We start from the raw sequence: 20,686 nt of genomic DNA on the forward strand, positions 1-20,686 counted from the left end.
ACAAATCTGTCCTCTGACCTCCATGGGCCGGACACATCCCACACAGCAGTCCCAAACACACTCTCTATCTAATAAAGTAGTAGAACATAATTAAACACTTTAAATTATATAGAAGTAGCAAGAGGCTAAGCGGTTAAAAACACTCGCCGTGCAAGCCTGGTACGTGAGTTCTCTCCCTCGGACCCACATGGAAAGAGAATGCACTCTGATCGCCACACACGCGCTTGGCAAGTGTGGCCCCTCATAAATAAATACAATTTTTTTTCCAACGTCGCAAAAAGGCAGCTAGAACGGCCTGGTCCCGCCGGGACAGCGTGACCCGGATCAACCCCAGGCTTGGCGGCAGGCGCGAGAACGTGCCAGGCTCAGCACGGGGGACGGACGGAGGGGGGACGATTACATAACACACCGGCTCCGGAGCTCTCTCTCCCCGCTCCAGACTACAGCCAGGACCGCGGGCGAACTCAGGAGGAGGGCGCCACGCAGATCGCGTAAATGCGCAGGCGCGTGAGAGGGGCGGCGCGCGTCCCGGCGACTCGCGCCCCTCTGATTGGCCGGCGGGCGCGTGCGTCTGTCTGGCGTCAGCCTGGCGTCAGGGGGGCGGGGGCGGGGAAACGCGGAGAAGGGGCGGTTCCCGTTGCCCAAAGGGCCTGCGGATTGGCTCAGAGGCGCAGAAGCCCTCCCGCCGGGCCGGCCGGAGGGCGGTGCCTCGGGCCCCGGTACCGGCGTCGCCTACCGGCTTCAGCCAGACGATCATGGCAGCTCGGACCGGTCAGAAGGCGCTGGCCAGGGTGGCGTCGGGGTGCCGTCCGAAGTCGACCACCGTGGCGGAAGCCCCGGCGCGGGGACCTGCGCGCAACGTCAGGTAGCGAGCGGAGGTTTTCCGGGCGGCCGGCCGGCGGGCGCGGGGCGGGGCGGGGCTGTGGCCAGGGCGCTGACCGTAGGCTGGGCGCGGGGCTCCGGCGGGGCCCGGAGATGGCTGGCCCGCGTGCACCTCGTGTTTTCGGGGTGAGTCAGCGAGGAGGCGGTCGTGGGAGCAGCCGAGTGGCTGCTCGGCCGCCCGCTCCTGTCCTTCGGGTCTCCTGGCATCCGGTGGCCCGCGGCGGCTGGCGGCGGGCGGCTCCCGGGGCCGTGGGAGTGCGTGTCCTGGCGGTGAACCGCCCGCCAGACGCTCGCGTCTTCCTCGCCGCCGAGTTCTTTGACCCCGGCCACTCGGCCCTCGCAGAATGAAACGCAGCCAACGCAGAGGACCTGTTGTGGTTTGTTTTGTTTTCCACTGCGCTCTGAGGTCCTGTAACCTTGAAGATGGTTCGTCCTCCAGGTTTCCTGGTTGGCCCGTTTCAGGGGCTTGAGGGTGGAGATGAATGTCGAGACGTGAAGGGTAGTGTAAGTTCGACACGCAGTTTTCTGTTAGGAATGATAGTGTAATACTAGTCTCAAGAATTAAAATTCGCTGGGCGTGGTGGCTCAAATCTGTAGTCCTGGCCGCGAAGCGAAGGTAGGAGGATCGCTGTGAGTTCGAGGCCAGCTTAAGCTACAAGTGAGACCCAGTCTCAAGACCACAAAGCCAAATTAGTATTTAAAATGAACCGATATGTGTACGTTACAGAGCAGAAAGCACAAATCTTGCTGAGCTCCAGGACGTTGAAGTTGAATGAAGACTTTAAAATAGCAACAAAGAGGCGGGGCCTAGTGCTTGAGGCCACCCTGGTCTGCCTTGCTAGCTAGTTCCAGACCAGCCAGAGCTACAGCGTCAAAAACAAACAAAAACTGCCTGGCAGTGTTGGCGCTCCCAGGACCCGGGAGGCAGAGGCAGGTGGATCTCTGTGAGTTCGAGACCATCCTGGTGTACAGAATGAGTTCCAGGACAGCTAGAGCTGTTACACAGAGAGACCCTGTCTCGGGGAGAAAAAAAAATTACAAAACAAAAAGTAAGACCAGTGCTCCACCTCCAAACTAAAGTGAAATCAGATAGCTTCTCCTCAACAGGTAGCTTTCCGAGCAGGATGTAATCTCTTCATACTTGAGATATGCTTCTATTATTCCTTAGGTGCCCGTTTGCTCCCTGTGGTCTGAGGCTTGTGCTCAGGAAGTCCAGACCAGCCTGGATCTCAAAAACAACAACAAAAAGGCAACAAAAATGACTTGAGAATACATCAGCTTGTGTTCCGCCCTTTATTATAATAGGTTATTTGAAAGAGTGGCTTTGGAATATCAGTGATAAAACGTGTGTTTGCCATGAGTTTCAGTATTCGGCTTTGGAATATCAGTGATAAAACGTGTGTTTGCCATGAGTTTCAGTATTCGTTTATTGGTTTAATTGGGTAAGCAGCTAATTGTTTGGCTCTCCATCTTGCAATTCTAGCCTCTTGGGTCAGGTGAATGGGAGAGGAGCTAGAGCCAGCCCTGGGGCGGTGAACATGTTAGCCAGCTCTACCTCTATGTCCCCAGCCCTTGGCAGGGTGTGAGAACAGATGTGTGGTCCAGGACACTGTAACCAAGGCAGGCACACTGGTCAGGAGATGTGTTCGTGTTTTAAACACACACGTTGGATTTCGAGCTCAAGCCTAACCTGGTCTACACGGAGTGAGTCTCTCTCAGAAACAAAAGTAACACAAGGAAAGAGGCAGGTGGATCTCTGCTAGTTCAGAGCCAGTCTTGTGTACATAGAAGTTCCATGCTAGTCAGGACCATGTAGAGAAAATAAACAACTAGGCATTTTGCATACTGTTTTTTTTTTTTGTTGTTCTTTTTGTTGGTTTTGGTTCTATTTATTTATTATGTATACAATATTCTGTCTGTGTGTATACCTGCAGGCCAGAAGAGGGCACCAGACCCATTACAGATGGTTGTGAGCCCCCATGTGGTTTCTGGGAATAGAACTCAGGACCTTTGGAAGAGCAGGCAATGCTCTCAACCTCTGAGCCATCTCTCTAGCCCCTGGTTCTCTTTTTTTTGGCCATATACTAATTTGATACATGTTTTAAGTTATTTTTGTAAGTTTTCATTATCAAAATTTTATTTATGTATTTATTGAGACAGGGTCTCACTATGTAGCTCTGGCTTTCCCGGAACTCAACTTTGTAGGTCAGGCTGGCCTTGAACTCACAAAGATCCAACTACCTCTGCCCCTGAATGCTGGAATTGAGCGTGTGTGCCACGGCTTTGTCAACTTTTTATTTATTTATTTATTTATTTTTTTAAATTTTTTTATGATTTATTTATCTTTATTTTATGTGCATTGGTGTGAGGGTGTCAGATCCCTTGGAACTGGATTTTCAGACAGTTGTGAGCTGCCATGTGGGTGCTGGGAATTGAACCCGGGTCCTCTGGGAGAGCAGTCAGTGCTCTTAACCGCTGAGCCATTTCTCCAGCCCCTCAACTTTTTATTAATTACTGTGTGTGTTAGTGTGGGTACACATTATGTTGCAGTATGGTGTGTGTACCCGCAGTATGGTGTGTGTACCCGCAGTATGGTGTGTGTACCCGCAGTATGGTGTGTGTACCCGCAGTATGGTGTGTGTACCCAGGGTATGGTGTGTGTACCTGCAGTATGGTGTGTGTACCTGCAGTATGGTGTGTGTACCTGGAGAAGTCTCAGGACAACTTTAGGGAACCAGTTCTCTTCTCCACCGTGGGTCACTGGGAGCAAATCAGGTCACCAGGCTTGGTGACAAGTACCTTTACTTGCTGAGTCATTTCTGTGACACACACACCCCCCCCCCCCCCATATAAAAGAAGCTGGATATGATGCTGCATGCCTTTAATCTCGGCACTGGGGAGGTGGTGGCCAGCAGACACAGCCACAGGGCATTCATGAGTGTAACAGCTCTCTCCTGTCCAGAAGACACTGTTTTGTAGTGTTCCTCTCTGTCCTTCAGTTTTTATGTTGTTTATTGCCCATTCTGTTGCTGTGTTCTGAGCTTTGGAGCAGGTGATCCAGCGGTCCCATTTAAGGCTGAGTGCCCAGCAGTCCCTTAGTCTCAGTGCTTTAACTGCTCTGAGTTTCTATATAAACTTCCATCCACTTGGGAAAAGAAACGTGTCTGACAGGCTGAACGTAGCAGTCATTAGGGGTGTAAATGTTGTGTTTAGAAAACAGTTTGACAACATGTCCATTTAGCAAAACAACGGTAACAGGCTCCATGCTAAGGCCTGTGACCTCCCAGATTCACAGGACAGGCGTGAATGTCTTCCTGGGGCACAGACCTCAAATCAGCGAGGAAAACATCCCTTTCCTGTGTAGTAGTCATACCAATATTACACCATTGAGCTCAGCCTGCATGATGAGCTGATACCCACTTAGCCTGGGAAATATTACTAAGGACTTGATCCATAGCAGCCTGATGTAGTGCCTCCTGGGCTGTGGAAGTTTGCCATCAGAGAGGAAGCTCACAGCTCAGTTCCGGCTTGATTTCTCTATTTCTTGCAACCAGGTAGTTTCCTGCTTTGGGGTGTGTGTGTGTGTGCGCGCGCGCTCCCGGGGCTTCCCTTTAAGTGTGGAGGAACACAGCGTTCTGTCTGCATCTGACTTCTATGTGGATTCTTGAGAACTGAGGTCCTCGTGTTTTCCTGGCATGAGCTTGACCCACTGGGCCATCTCTTCAGCCGCAGTATTTGTTATCTGTCCTCCTGGCCTGTTATACTGCCCCTGCAGCGTTGGTCTTTTCTAAGTGTGTTTAGTCTGAGACAGACGCCCTCATCATCTCAGCTGACCTCAAACTCTGTAGCCTTGGATGACTTTACGTCCTTGATGCCCCCTAGTGGTGGAATTACGAAGTGTCTGCCCTGAGCCTGGGTGCTTGTTAGTTGGCTAAACAGAGTCTGCCTGTGTCTGGCCTCCTGGAATTCACTGTGTAGAAAACCAGGCTGTCTTTGAACTCTTTATCCTCCTGCCTCTCTCTCCCAGAGTGTTGGGATTGCAGGCGTGTTCTGCTGTGCCAGGCTGTCTTTCAGTTTTGGGATACTGCTCAACTCTCTGCCCGGAATCTCCGCCCCATTTAGTTCATTATTTACGTATAAGTGACTGTGTTTCTCTATTCATAAGTATATATATTTTACCATTGAGCGATAGCCCCAAGACATTTTTAGGTTGAGACAGACTTTCACTAAGTTTCCCAGTCTGGCCTTGAACTCAAGATCTTGCCTAGTACTGAGTATCTGTGATTACACCCTGTGCACTAAGCACAGCCCTGCTTATTACTTGTCCACTAAAACAATTCCAAGGTTTCCAGGCACACCTTATCTGAAGATTTGGTCATAACTCCACACCCATTTGTTTTTAGCACTCTAAACAACTACGTGGTACTCTGTGCTTGCGTCTGTGATGTCTGGTGAGTGTGTGGGGTCAGAGGGCAGTGTGTGGGGTCAGAGGGCAGTGTGGTGGAGTTGACTCTCTCCCTTTGCCTTTAGGGTTTTGGGATTGTCAGGCTGTTGAGTTACTTGCTGAACCTTTACCCACTGAGTATTTTTTCTGGTTCCCTGACACTGTTTTCTTTTTAACTTCGTGTATATATGTGGGTGGGTGGGTGGGTGGGTATGCACACATGGATGTAGGCGCTCTCAGAGTCCAGAAGAGGGTTCCGATCCCCTAGAGCTAGGGTTAGTGATTGTTGTAAGCTGCCCAGTTTGGGTTCTGGAAACTGAACTCAGGTGTCTGCAGGAACAGTATGCACTCTTAAAGGACGAGCCATCTCTCCAGCCCACACAGTCTTTTGAAGAGTTTTAATTTTAGTCGTGGGTCTATATCTGTGGTGGGGTACTTAGCTACCGTGTCATCCCTGTGAGGCTCATATGCCGTATACACTGTGGTGCTCTGTAGTGATTAACAGTCAAGACCGAATCAGAGCTTGAGTGTGTGTGGACTAATAATGGCGGGATAGTGTAAAACAGCTATTCAGTCAGCTTGTTAGAGGAGAGTGAACAGGGCTGGGGAGATGGTTCAGTGGTTAACATAATGGTGGGGATAGTGTAAAACAGCTATTCAGTCGGCTTGTTAGAGGAGAGTGAACAGGGCTGGGGAGATGGTTCAGTGGTTAACATCATTGACTACTCTCCTAGAGGTCCTGAGGTCAATTCCCAGCCACCACACAATGATTAGTGGCTCACAACCATCTATCATGGGTTCTGATGCCCTCTTCTGGCACACAGGTGAACATGCAGACAGCACTCATATATAAAGACATGGTTTAAGAATGTGAGGAGGGGCCTAGCTGGAGTCTGCACATAGACTCACCTCAGACAGCTAACCCTTTGTAACAGGACCGTGCTGTAACACGAGTGCTGAAATAAATGGTGAGGAGGTCAGGAGTAGCAGTTCTAACACCCCAGATTCCGGATCCGAGACTCAGGCCTGTCTCAGGGCTCACTGGTATGGGCAGGAATCTAGCCAGCTCTGTGAGACCCACCGGGAACCAACTCAGATGTCTGAGGTGAACTGAGTACTGGATGGAGAACATCCGAGCCAGCCTGTGGCAGACTGTTGTGATCCATAGTAACAGCCGAGAGCCAGCTCCAGAGAAGAGAGCATTGGTGCCAGAAGCTTCTAACCACGCTGTCAACTGTTGTTCTGATTTGAGGTTTTTGTTTTCATTTATTTATATTTCACGTGCATTGGTGTTTTGCTTGCATGTAAGTCTGTGTGAGTGTGTCATATCACCTAGAACTAGAGTTACAGTCTTGACCTGCCATGTGGGTGCTGGGAATTGAACCTGGGTCCTCCGGAAGAGCAGCCGCTGCTTTATTCCGCCGAGCCATTGCTCCAGCTCGTTTTTGTTTTCTCTGTGCACTTGGTTTATCTTTCTGAATCTGAGCTGTGTTTTCAGCACTACTCTAAAGTTGCAAACTCTTCTGAAATATGATTTCTTTTTATAATGCCTGTATAATTTGTGTTTAATTTTTGTCTTACCTGTTATCCGTTGTTTTTTAGACACTTAGCTTCCTGTGGTATACTGATGAACAGAGCGCTTCCACTGCATGCCTCAGTTGTGCCTAAAGAGATCTACGCAAGAACTTTCTTCAAGATCACTGCGCCACTAGTAAATAAACGGAAAGAGTATTCAGAGAGAAGGATTATCGGGTTTGTATGGAATAGTGATTTTATTAAAAGAGTACTTTTACTTTTTTATGGAGTGGCATGCTGCTTTCTCTCTGGATTGTCTTCCTATAGATCAAACTGCTTTTTCTAGGTTAATTTGTCTACAGCCCTGGCTGATTTATACATATTGTTGAAAGACTGTAATATTATATTAACTGTATAGGATATAATTAACGTTAACATTTAAAGGATATAATTTACTTCATTTTTGTTTGTTGTTTTCATGTTTATAAAGATTAATTAAAACATGAAGATGCCAGGTGGCGCATGCCTTTACCAGCACTTGAGTGGCAGAGGCGGGCGAATCTCTGAGTTCGAGGCTGGCCTGGGATACAGAGCTAGTTCCAGGACAGCTAGGGCTGTTAGACAGAGAAACCCTGTCTCCAAAAATGCCTCCTTCCTTTGGCGATGAATTGCAAGACATGGTTTCTCTGTGCAGCCCTGGCTGGCTTCGAACTAGATTTGCCTGCCTCTGCCTTCTGAGTGCTGGGGTTAGTAAAGGTGCGCCACCCCCACTCCGCCCAAAATATCCTTTTGTAATTTATGATTAATTATAATTTTATGGTGGGTTATATTTTAATTGTGTCCAGGATCTATTTATTTATTTGGGTTTTGAGACAGGGTCTCACTCTGTAGCGTTGACTGGCCTGGTACTTGCTATATAGCTCAATCCGTGCTTGAACTCTTGGCAATCCTCCTCCCAGAGCCTCTTGAGTGTTAGGACTGTAGGCACGTGTAGGCACGTGCCCCCATGCTTCCCTTGCCTCTACGAGCAACAATAGTAACTATCTGGTTCTTAGCCAGGTTGCCTTTTACATATATTCAAAGAGTTTCATTTTTGTTTTTGGTCATTTTCTTAGTCAGTGTCCTGTTGCTGTGGCCAAGGCAGCTCTTAAAAAAGAAAGCATTTAATGGGGGGGGGGGGCAGCTTACAGTTTCGGAGGGTTATTATTAGTCCATTATCATCATGGCAGCAGGCTTGGCAGACATGGTGCTGGAGAGGTGGCCGAGAGCTACACCCCAGTCTGCAGGTAGAGAGCCCGTGCCTAGCATGGGCTTCTGAAACCTCAAAGCCTATCCCAAGTGACACACTTCCTCCAGTAAGGTCACACCTCCTTTTAACAAGGCCCCTTACCTCCTTATTGTTCTGATCCTTCTCAGATAGTGCCGCTCCTTGATGACTAAGCATTCAAGTATGAGTCTATGGGGACATTCGTATTAAATCACTGTAGTCACTGTGACCTCCCGTGTGTGTGTGTGTGCGCGTGTGTGCGCGTGTGTGCGTGTGCGTGCGTGTGTGTGTGTGCGTGCGTGTGCGTGTGTGTGCGCGTGCGTGTGTGTGCGTGCGTGCGTGTGTGCGCGTGTGTGTGTGCGTGCGTGCGTGTGTGTGCGTGTGTGTGTGTGTGTGTGGTCCTTTATTCCTATTCCATCGTGTGACTCATGTGTGCCAAGTGACTTAGGAATGTTTGTTTATATTCTGTTTAAAGCTCATATCCCATGGACTCAGTTGTTAATATTCTTTCTCTCTCTTTTTAAGATACTCAATGCAAGAAATGTATGACGTGGTAGCAGGAATGGAAGACTATAAGCATTTCGTTCCTTGGTGTAAAAAATCAGACATACTATCTAGGAGAGCTGGCTATTGTAGAACTCGATTAGAAATTGGGTTTCCACCTGTTCTGGAGCGGTACACATCAGTCGTAACCTTGGTCAAACCACACTTGGTAAAGGTAAGTTTGTTGTTGTGTTTGGTTTTCTTTTAATATGTCCTAGGTGTTTATTATACTAAATGGGTTAAATCACATGTAATAGCTTAAAAGATCCTTCTAGTAAGCGGAGGGGAGCTGTTTATTGTGTCCTGATTGTGTTCGTTTACACGGCATCAGCTTGAGCTTTCCTAAGCGAGAGACATCTTCATCTTTGCACTCTTTTTTTTAAATATTTATTTATTATGTATACAATATTCTGTCTGTGTGTATGTCTGCAGGCCAGAAGAGGGCATCAGACATCATTACAGATGGTTGTGAGCCACCATGTGGTTGCCGGGAATTGAACTCAGGACCTTTGGAAGAGCAGGCAATGCTCTTAACCTCTGAGCCATCTCTCCAGCCCCATCTTTGCACTCTTAAGATAGGGTACGATATAGATATGCTGCCGTCCTGACAGTGAAGGTGCTTGGCAAGTGGACTATGAATTTGAGGCTACCTGGGCTGCGAAGTGATCCTGTCTCTAAAAAAAAGAAAGAAGGGAAAGAAAACTTGATACATTTACTATATTCAGCGTATAACTTTACCACTAGAAAAAGATCAGACGGTTCAAGGTGCACACTCTTCTTTTCCTCCTGAGACAGGATTTCTCTGTGTAACAGCTCTGGCTGTCCTGGAACTCAGACCAGGCTGGCCTCGAACTCACAGAGATCCGCCTGCCTCTGCTCCCTCCCGAGTGCTGGCATTAAAGGCGTGCGCCACCACCCAGGCACACTTGTTTTTCAAGTTTGGGGAGAAGTGGTAAGACAGTGAGAGGTTCCAGGAAGCTGAGAGGAGAAGCGTGGAGCAGATGGCTCAGGGATTCAGCTGCCCTTTCAGAGGACTTGGTTCAGTTCCCAGCACCAACATGATGGCTTGCAGCTGGGATCTGGTACTTCTGAATTCGGTGGGTACGGGGTGTGCATGCCCTGCACAGCCATGGAGGCAGGCGAACCAATATGTACCAGATATCTTATGAACATATCGGCCATTTCAGAGTGAAGGTATAAAGTACGTTATTTCACAACTTAAAGAAATGCAGTATAAAGCCGGGTGGTGGTGGCGCATGCCTTTAATCCCAGCACTCGGTGGATCTCTGTGAGTTTGAGGCCAGCCTGGTCTACAGAGCGAGTTCCAAGACAAACTCAAAAGCTACAGAGAAACCCTGTCTCGAAAAAAAAAGAAAAAAAAAAGAAATATGTACTATTTAACTTGTACAGGACTGGAAATGGGGTTCTTAAATCACTCCTTGGGGCTGGGGGACTGCACCCCTCGGGGCTGGGGGACTGCACCCCTCGGGGCTGGGGGATTGCCCATTTGGGAAAGTACTTACTGTGTGCTTGCTTAAGGCCCTGAGTGTGGCTCCCTGAACTGGAGTGGTGCATGGGCTGGGACCCCAGTCCTGGAGGGCAGAGGCAGCTGGGTCTCTGAAGCTCGTTGGTCAGCCAGCCTAGCAAGATGGATGAAGCCAGGTTCAGGGAGGCTGTTTGACACACTTGTTACTGTGGCCAAGCACCTGACATGAAGCCGCATAAGGAAGCAGGGTCTATGCTATGATGGCTCACAGTTCAAGTGAGCCTTTCTTTGTGGTAGAGAAAACATGGCAGCTGGTGAGGTCATGGGGGCGGAAGCTTTGGCCCGCTTGTCACACTGCATCTCCAGCCAAGAGTCAGGGTGGTGGATGCTGGTGCTTCCATCTCCTGTTTCTTGAGTCCAGGGCACCAGTTGTGGGAGTCATGCTGCCCACATTTAGGGTGTGCCTTCCTGTGGACCTAATCCCATCATAATACTCTATAGACACCAGAGATTGGTCTCCGAAGTGATTCTACATCACAGAGACCCAGGCTCAGAAAGATGACTAGTGACTGAGGAAGAGACCTGTGGTCAACACCCGTGAGCAGTTGCATCCCCCACAGACTGACTTGTTGGTGAAGAAGTGCAATCTGATAGAGCCGAGTAGACAGTGAGTGAGCGCATACCGGAAAACAGCTGGCAGTCCTGAGTCACGGGAAGAGAAAATGACTTCCTTGTTCCAAGCTACTGGTCATCTTCTGAGCTGATAAAGATAACTATTTCTCAAGGAAATGAGCCCCAGTCGTGGTAGATTCTTGCTCCTATAAAAGTTGTTTATTTTTTCTCTCCATTTTGTTTCAGGCATCTTGTACCGATGGGAAACTTTTCAATCATTTGGAGACGACTTGGCGTTTTAGCCCAGGTCTTCCTGGCTATCCGAGAACTTGTACCTTGGATTTTTCAGTAAGTCTGTTATATAGTTCTTTTTTTCTGTTTTTTTTTTTTTTTTTGGTTTTTCGAGACAGGGTTTCTCCGTGGCTTTGGAGCCTGTCCTGCAATTAGCTCTGTAGACCAGGCTGGTCTCTGAACTCACAGAGATCTGCCTGCCTCTGCCTCCCGAGTGCTGGGATTAAAGGCGTGCGCCACCATCGCCCGGCTGTTATATAGTTCTTATAGTGTGTGCAGCACAGCACGCAGGGAGAGGCTGGGGAGCAGCTTTCAGGGGTCTTCTATCCTCCTGTTCTGTGGGTCCTGGGGATTAAACTCCAATCACCGGGCTTGGTGTAAAGTGCCATCAAGCCGTTTTGCCAGCCCCAATTTATGCATTGTTTTAGGCATGGTTTTACTTTGTAACTAGGCTGGACTGTAGCATGGATAATAAAAATCCAGAGACAGATACTGGGGTTGAAGATGAAGATCAAAAGAGCAAAGTCGCCAGCCACTGGCTCTTACCTCTACCTCCAACAGAAATGGGCGGTCCTGCTTCTACACATCCTCAGACTGAGACTGACCTGACACCTGTCTCCTCCTGTCTTATATTTCTCTCTAGTGCTGAGATTAAAGGTGTGCACCACCACCGCCTGGCCTCTATGGCTGACTAGTGTAGCTGCTTTGCCCTCTGATCTTCAGGCAAGCTTTTTTTATTAAAACATAAATAATAACCAGGTGATGGTGGTGCACACCTTTAATCCCAGCACTCAAGAGGCAGAGGCAGGCGGATCTCTGTGAGTTCGAGGCCAGCCTGGTCTACAAGAGCTAGTTCCAGGACAGGCTCCAAAGCTACAGAGAAATCCTGTCTCGACAAACCAAAAAAGAAAACAGAAGAAAAGGAAAGCAAACATAAGTAATATGGCACTATAGTGGACCGCAGTTTGCTCCACAACTTGGGCTGGCCTTGACTTCACGATCACCTCTCAGCCTCGCAGGTGCTAGGGTTACAGCAGACATTGCCGCTCAGAGCTAATAATACCCTTTTCTGGTTGCTTGATTGTTTTGTTGTGTTTTGAGATGGGGTCCCCCTATAGCTGCCCTAGAACTTGCTTTGTAGACGAGGGATCAAACTCAGGGAGACGCCCTGAGTGCTGGCATTAAAGGCGTGCGCCACCACTACCTGGCTCCAGTAGCTATTTTGAATGATCATGTTTTCAGGATGGCTTACTAGTGAAGCAAAGTGTATTTTAATTTTCAACATTAGGGCAGTATAGATTCTGAAGTTGAAAAGCCATTCGATACACAGTATTCCTACATCTTTGAGTGTTTGAGATCCTCTTTCTGCCAACCTCAAAAGCTACAGATTTAACTATAAACTGAAGACTAGGCGGGTCCACTGATTGTCAGTCACTGAAGACTAGGCGGGTCCACTGATTGTCAGTCGCTGGAAAACCAGCCACTTAACATTTCATTCTCTGCTTCATACTAAGACATTTACACCCATAGAGGCTTCAAATTAGCACCAAGGTAAAGTCATACGTTACGTAATAGATGCAGAAATCAAATTCAAAGGGGAATCTCGAAACTCTTGCCAGGTGTGGTAGTGCACACCGTTAGTCCCAATGCTGAGAATGCGGAGGCACACGATCTCTGTGAGTTCGGGGCCAGCCAAGTCTGCATAGTGAGACCCTCTATCATAAAAAAAAATAAATGATCTAGAGACTCCTAAGTGTCTTGTTCATATCACTCTGCCATAGTGAGTTTAAGCCATTATTCGCTGCCCTCCTACTAGAAAATGAGCTTTCTCTGGGCTTGGGACTCAGGCATTGTATCATAAGGAATGGTGGTAATTCCGGGTAAAGGATAGTCTTTCAGCTCTTGATTACTTTCATTATAAAGTAAGAGCCAGAGCATGCCTGTAGTTCACAACTTGAAAGCCAACTAAAGCTCTACAGTTAAATCCTGTCATCGTCGTCCCCCAAAATTACTAATTATCACATACATGAGGCCCTAGAGTCAATCTTAAAGTTGACAGTAATAGGACAGTTGGCAGTGTGAGCGATCTACAGTTTAGATCTTAGCATTTATTACCTAGCAACTGATAGTTTTCTGATTTTGACAACTTTACTATGGCTATATAGACATATATAAGACAAATAGGAAAATTTGGGGTGATGAGCATGTGAAAATCTTTTGTTTCTGCCACTTTTTCTCCTTCGTTTGATTTTTTTTTTGTTTTGACAAATACAAGGTCATTTGATTACATTTTCATTTACTGTGTACGTGAAAGAGGACAACTTGGAGTCAGTTGTCCCTCTCCACCATGCAGGTCCTTGTGGGTGGACTTCTCTGTCCCACCAGCCAGTTCCCAAATAACCACACTGAGACTTTTTATTAATTATGCTCTGCCAATAGCTCAGGCTTGTTACTAGCTAACTCTTATATTTTAAATTAACCCAAATTTCTTACCTACACTCTGCCACATGGCTTGGTACCTTTTCTCTGTAAGGCAAGATCATCTCATCTCCTTCATGCTCTCTTTTTGTCTGCAAGTCCTGCATAACCTCCACCTGTTCAGCTATTGGCCAGTCAGCTTCTTTATTAAACCAGTCACAATGACATATATTCACACAGTGTAAAGGGATAATCCACAGTTCCTAAAGATGAAAATTGAGGTCATCTGGCTTGGCAGCAGGTACTTTTACCCACCGAGCCACCTCAGCACATATAATTTTTTATTTACCCATCTATCTATCTATTTATTTTGGTTTTTTGGGGGTAGGGTTTCTTTATGTAGCTTTGGAGCCTGTCCTGGAACTCGTTCTGTAGTCCAGGTTGGACTCGAATTCACAGAGATCCACCTGCCTATGTCTCCCTAAGTGCTAGGATTAAAGAATTTTGTTTTGTTTTTGTCTTTTTTTTAATGTTTTTAATTAATTATAAGTTATTTAGCCTCATGTAGTGTCACCGCCTTTAATTCCAGCACTGGAGAGGCAGAGGCAAGCAGATCTCTGTGAGTTCAAGTTTTAAATTCCCAGTGCTCCTGCCTCAGCCTCCAGAATGCTCGGGTTGTGGGTGTGTCACTGAGTCTGGCGAGTGTGTGTAAGATAATGTCTCACATTTCCTTCCAGGTTTCTTTTGAATTCCGCTCACTTCTGCATTCCCAGCTTGCTACATTGTTCTTCGATGAAGTTGTGAAACAAATGGTAGCTGCCTTTGAAAGAAGAGCGTGTAAATTATACGGTCCAGAAACAAGTATACCTCGGGAGCTAATGCTTCATGAAATCCACCATACCTAAAATGAAATAAGAACCGGCACCACCTCCTTTTGACCCGTTTGTTTGCTTTAGGAGGTCCCTTTATCGTCTGTTCAAAGTCAGAAAGCGTTTGTTAAGCCTGCCTGGATCTTACGCCTGCTCCACTGAAAATTTGTACATTGAATACAGACCCACCTCTACACAGAATTATTTCTTCAATCAAGTGCAACTCAAAGTAATGTGTACATTTGCAGGTTCTGCCTTTGTAATAATAATGGTGTCATCACTGTTGCTAGGATACCGCATCCCTCACTTGAGTGCAAAGTGAAACTAACCCCTTACCTGAAAGGTGAGCTGAGACAGAGTGTGTTACATTAACCGTATCATGTTTAAGTTACTAGGTTCAGAGGATTTGTAACTTACTGTTTAGGATATTTGAGTAATCATATATTTAATGTGAAAACTTTGATTTAAAGTACCACTAATGAAGTCTTAGCACTTTGGGTAATTTAAGTTGTTCTTATGAATAGCAGTAGATAACTCGGTGTTGTTGGGAAGCTGCTTCCCAGAGACACTTTTGCTTTTTGTTTTGTTTTTATGTTTTTGGTGAGTGGTCCAGAGTGCCAAGCTAATTTTCCAGACATTCGAAACCTCCCCTTGGGTGCTTGTCTGCACTTTGAAAATGCTGACTGACGTTGTCTGCTGCCTGCTGTGTCAGAATCTGGTCTGCCACGGCAGGCAGCAGACAACGTCAGTCAGCCGATACCCCAGCACTGCACGTCCCCATTTTCTATTTATTGTGTATATTCACTTGCAATAATATTCTAAACTGATATTTTTTTAAGCAAATCAATGTAAATACTGAAGCCGTGACTTAATAAAGTTAATTTGTTTATTTTTGTATAGTGACTTTGATTATTTAAATTGTTTCTGTATTGCTTTGGTGTGTATTCTGACAGGTGGCCGACCTAGTTTCCCTGTGGCTGTTGTAAACACCGTGAGCTGAAGCACTTGTGAGGAGTGTGTTTAGTTCAGGTCACAGCCCACAGGTCATGGTATATCCCAGAGGGAAGCAGAGCTAGAGGTGGGGGCTAAAACAGGCCAAGAATGCTGCTCCTGGCCTGTTCCCAAACTCTCCTGCCCGGAGGTGACACCACCATAGTAGCTTGGTCCTCCTACATGGAAAAGCAGTCAAGAAAATGTCTCACAGACGTACCCATAGGGCTATCAGATGGCAGAATTCTTCAACTGATACCTCTCTTTCCAGGTGACTAGGTGATGGGAAGTCTTCCTGTATATGTGTTGCTTCTATTGGTTAATGAATAATAAGAAACTGGCTTAGGCCTACGCAGAGTAGAATATAGGTAGGCAGAGAAAACTAAACTGAATGCTGAGAGAAAGAAAATAGAGTCAGAGGGAAGCCATGTAGCCCCTCCGGAGACAGACTCCAGAACTTTACCTGATTGGTATGCCACAGCCTCATGACGATACACAGGTTAGTAGAAATGGGCTAAATTAAGATGGAAGATCTAGCCAATAAAAAGTTAGAGCTAATAGGCCAAGCAATGATTTAATTAATACAGTTCCTGTGTGGTTATTTTGGATCTGAGCTGCCAGGCTGCCTGGGAAACAAACAAGCCGCACCTTACAACTTGGTGTCTGTCGAGTTGAGAGCTGTAGCCACACAAATGTAGGACTGTAGGATTTCATGTCTTAGAAATACTTTGATGGGGCTGGAGAGGTGGCTCAGAGGTCAAGAGCACTGGCTGCTCTTCAGAGGTCATGAGTTCAAATCCCAGCAGCCACATGGTGGCTCACAGCCATCTGTGATGAGATCTGGTGCCCTCTTCTGGCCTACAAGCATACATGCAGTTAGAACACTATACATAATAAATCTTTTTTTAAAAATTACTTTCATGGGTGCAATGTTTATACTCAATTTGATCCTCAGCACTGCCAAAAACAGCAAAAACCTTCCATATAGACTGACAAATCTGAACTACTTATTCTGTCTTTTGTTTTGTTTTGTCTTTGAGACAGGGTTTCCCTATAGCTTTGGAGCCTGTCCTGGAACTAGCTCTTAGAGACCAGGCTGGCCTCGAACTCACAGAGACCCGCCTGCCTCTGCCTCCTGAGTGCTGGGATTAAAGGCATGCGCCACCACCACCCGACTTGTCACCTCTTCCTACTAAACGTGCGGTCATGGTGCCCCACTTGGTGCTCAATGCTCAGCTGAGTCCTGCCCTCTCAGGCACTGGCTGTGCGGAGCTCATGCTGTCCGCTCGTGGCTGTATCTGTGCTTTTAACAAGTGAAGCAGGGTCTTCCCACTTGCACACGTCCAGAGCAAAGTGATCTACGTATACTACGTGCCTCGCATTTGATTGGAGTTTTGGTGTTTGGTTTAGTTCTGATGGTGTGTCGTTAGCCCGGGCTGGCCTGGAACTCACTATGTGGCATGGGAGATGTTTGGGTTCTTGTTCCTTTTACATGTTTGCATGTGTGTGTATTTGGGTGCTTGTGTGCATGTGGTTTGTGTGGGTGCTTGGGTGCATGTGGTGTCTGCAGTTGACATTTTCTAACAGCCCCTGAGGGTTCTTCATGCTATTGTGAAAGTCCCTTGCTGAATCTGAAGCTCACTGATTCTGGCTGGTCTTATCAAAAGACCTAGTAGCTTTAGAAAGAGCAAGGTTTTTAATCCCAGCACTCAGGAAGCAGAAGCAGGTGGATCTCTGAGTTCGAGGTCAGCGTGGTCTACAAGAGCTAGTTTTGAGACAGCGAAACAAGTTTTTTTTTAAAAAAAAAAGAAGCTGGGCAGTGGTGGTGCACGCCTTTAATCCCAGCACTTGGGAGGCAAAGGCAGGCGGATCTCTGTGAGTTCGAGACCAGCCTGGTCTACAGAGCTAGTTCCAGGACAGGCTCCAAAGCCGCAGAGAAACCCTGTCTCGAAAAAACCAAAAAAAAAAAAAAAAAAAAAAGAAAAAAAGAGAAAAGAAAAAGCAAGGTCTTTATTTTATTTATTTTTTTTTTTTACATATAAAATGAACTAACAAACTGGCTATTGCCTTGCGGAATATCTAGTTGTCTGATGCTGCCAAGTTGACAAAGTTATAGCTGGCCTAGCCGTCAATACTATCAGAGATCCAAGAAGGATAAATTATGCCTGAGTGCAGACCAAGCAGCTTCTGAATCTATTACAAAAGTCAGAGACCAGGTCATACCCACTACCCACTTAGCCATCCCAGGCTCCCGTGGTCTTCATAGCATCGGAGGCAATCAATTCTCCAGCGTCCTGCTGTCCACTGTCTGGGAAAGTGTAGTAGTAGGAGCGGCAGGTTGCGTCCCCGGCACCCGGCCGCCCCCACGGCTAGCTTTACCCGAAATAATTACACGGAAACTGTATTCTTTTAAACACCGCTTGGCCCATTTCTATCTAGCCTCTTCTAGGCTAGCTCTCGCACCTGGACTAGCCCATTTCTAATATTCTATGTAGCACAGCTAGATGCACTTACCAGGGAGATTCTAGCCTACGTCCATCCTGGGTCAGAGCTTCATCGCATGTGCCTCAGAGGGCAGAGCTCTCTCGACCGCCCTGGAGATGGGAGCATGTCGTCTCTGCTCCAGAGCAGAGCTGTGGAGTCTGAGCTCACTTCCTCTTCCTCCCAGCATTCTGTTCTGTTTTCTCCACCCACCTGTGTTCTAACCTATGAGGGCCAGCCAAGCCGTTTCTTTATTTTTTTTTTAACCAATGACCTTCCTCCATCAGGAAAGGGTTCTGGTGGCAGATGTTGGATTGGGGCTTCTTGTCCAGTGGTCAGTGTTACAATCTGGGTGGAGTCTCATTCTTGGAGACCTGGGGAGTCATTGCTAGGAGCTGAGAGTCTGTCTGATATAATAAGCTTTTTTTTGTTGTTTTGTTTTTGTTTTTCGAGACAGGGTTTCTCTGTAGCATTGGAGCCTGTCCTGGAACTAGCTCTTGTAGACCAGGCTGGCCTCAAACTCACAAAGATTTCTCCTGCCTCTTCCTCCCAAGTGCTGGGATTAAAGGTGTGCGCCACCACTGCCCGGCCAAAGTCAGAGCTTGAAGCGACTTTAGTAGACGTAACTTTCTCAGCAATGGACTTCCTGCGTGTACTCCCAATCTCAAGGTTCAGCCAGCTAACTGTTTCTAATTTAAATCCTGAATTTTAGTCTTTTTTTTTTTTTTTTTTTTTTTTTTTTTTTTTGGTTTTTTTGAGACAGAGTTTCTCTGTGGCTTTGGAGCCTGTCCTGGAACTAGCTCTGTAGACCAGGCTGGTCTCGAACTCACAGAGATCCGCCTGCCTCTGCCTCCCGAGTGCTGGGATTAAAGGCCCGGCTAAATCCTGAATTTTAATGTCACTTTCTGGGAAAGAGCTACGTGCACGGCCAAGGGTCCCTCACTCACTGGCCGGTCAATGTGACCTCCCTCGCCTGAGGAACACTGTGTGACTCAGATGGGTGGGTGCCTGCAGATGATTGTCTGGAGTTTGGCTGAGAGAGGAGGTATGGAGAGCTATGGAGGGGACTGGAGAGGCATGGTTCAGCGGTTGAGAGCAGTGGCCTCTCTTCCAGGGGTCCTGAGTTCTATCCCCAGCAACCACACGGTGGCGCCAACCACCTGTAGTGGAACCCAGGGGGACAGGCAAAAGAGCACTCATACCCAGTGCCCTGTGCCGAGCAAGAGAGCACTCATATACACAAATCATTTTTTTTTTTAAAGTATTTAGGTGGGCTGGAGAGATGGCTCAGTGGTTAAGAGCACCGCCTGCTCTTCCAAAGGTCCTGAGTTCAATTCCCAGCAACTACATGGTGGCACACAACCATCTGTAGTGAGATCTGGTGTCCTCTTCTGGCCTGCAGGCAGAGTACTGAGAATACTGTATACATAATAAATAAATAAATAAATAAATAAATAAATAAATAAATAAATAAATCTTTAAAAAAATAAAATAAAAATAAAGTATTTAGGTGTAAATCTCTAAGTCAGCTTTTGTGGCTTTTGTTAATCTGAATAGACCTTTATAACCGTGAATTTGCATCACCATAGAGAGTATATTCTAAACCACAGTTGAATCACATCTACAGTATGTGATGTGATGTGTGTGTGTGTGTGTGTGTGTATCATCACACAACAGGCCACACCAGTGCTGCTGGTCTAGGTCTGTCTGATGGCCATCGTCCCTTCTACCGAATATAAAGTTAGCACTTTACTTTTCTGAATGACTTCTTTAGAAGTATTACTCTTTTGCAGTTTTTGTGACCACAGACGTGCTGTTGACAGTTTTTAAGAAACAGGTTTGGACTTTGCTATGAAACACTGGCTAGCCAAGAGCTTTAATCCTGCCCTTTCCTAGAAGACTGATCATATAAAACCCTGTAACCCAGACGGCTGTAACATGGTAATCATTAATCTGTATTTTTAATTATACATTATATCTTTAAATAAGTCTGGGATGATGGCACGTCGCGTTCTCAGCAAACGCCATCTCTCAGGCGGCCTGTCCTGTCTTGCAGAGTGTGACCTGCGACTCCCAGTTCCATCAGGGGGACCCCCTGTCCCTTACAGATACAGGTGAATCAGAGATGTCTGATCCACACACAGCACAAGTGCCAATAATGCGTTCACCTAGCACTTGGGCCCCAGAGTTAGGAAGCCGAAGTTTCCTGGAGAAAGGAACACAGAACGCAGGACAGTGGCAGACAAAACAAAATGACATAAATTGACAGACCGGGACAAAGCTCTCACCCCCACTGGCTGGGGTATTTGGGGGGAGTCTTAGGGGTGTTCCTAGTCAAGGCACCAAAGTGGAGTTACAGACAGCTGTGAGCTGCCACACATGGGAACTGAACCCAGGTCCCCTGGAAGAGCAGGCAGTGCTCTTAACCTCTGAGCCATCTCTCCAGCCCTTGTTTTGTTTTTTAACGGCAGGTCATTCTATATCACAGGTAAACCTGGAACTCACTAGTACATTAGGATGACCTCGAACTCCAGGTCATTCTGCCTCTGCCTCCGCAGGGCTGGGTTCACAGGTCTGAGACACAGTTGTTTTCTGCAGAGATGGGAATCAGACACGAGGTTTCCACGCTGAAAAGTGAGCCGAGTCACCAGCCCCCGTCCAAGAATTCTAATAACTGAAAGGAAGAGGCTTTCTGTAAGCTCAAGACCAGCTTGGTCTACCTAGGGCATTCCAGACCTACCACGGCTACATAGGAAACTCTGACTCAAAAAAAAAAAAAAATTCTAATCAATAAAATTGCAAGTCTAAGCCAGGCTTGAACTTAGTTCAAGGCCAGCCTAGACTCCCAGCAAGTTCCAAGCCGGTCAAGCTGCACAGTGAAGCCTGTC

The 20,686-nt window shown here is 47.0% G+C and overlaps 1 protein-coding gene across 1 annotated transcript; it reads left to right on the forward strand.

The window, feature by feature from the left end:
* Nucleotides 1-706: 706 nt before the first annotated feature.
* Coq10b (coenzyme Q10B) lies at nt 707-15,224 on the forward strand. Its single transcript, XM_041668675.1, has 5 exons — nt 707-865; nt 6,929-7,078; nt 8,634-8,826; nt 10,996-11,097; nt 14,196-15,224. The coding sequence occupies exons 1-5, from the start codon at nt 756-758 to the stop codon at nt 14,361-14,363; spliced, it is 723 nt and encodes a 240-aa protein (XP_041524609.1). The 5' UTR covers nt 707-755; the 3' UTR covers nt 14,364-15,224.
* Nucleotides 15,225-20,686: the final 5,462 nt, after the last annotated feature.

The sequence above is a fragment of the Microtus oregoni genome, unplaced genomic scaffold, assembly GCF_018167655.1.
Source record: "Microtus oregoni isolate MIOR12 unplaced genomic scaffold, Mior012 000018F_ref0000195, whole genome shotgun sequence".
Classification (NCBI taxonomy): Eukaryota; Metazoa; Chordata; class Mammalia; order Rodentia; family Cricetidae; genus Microtus; species Microtus oregoni.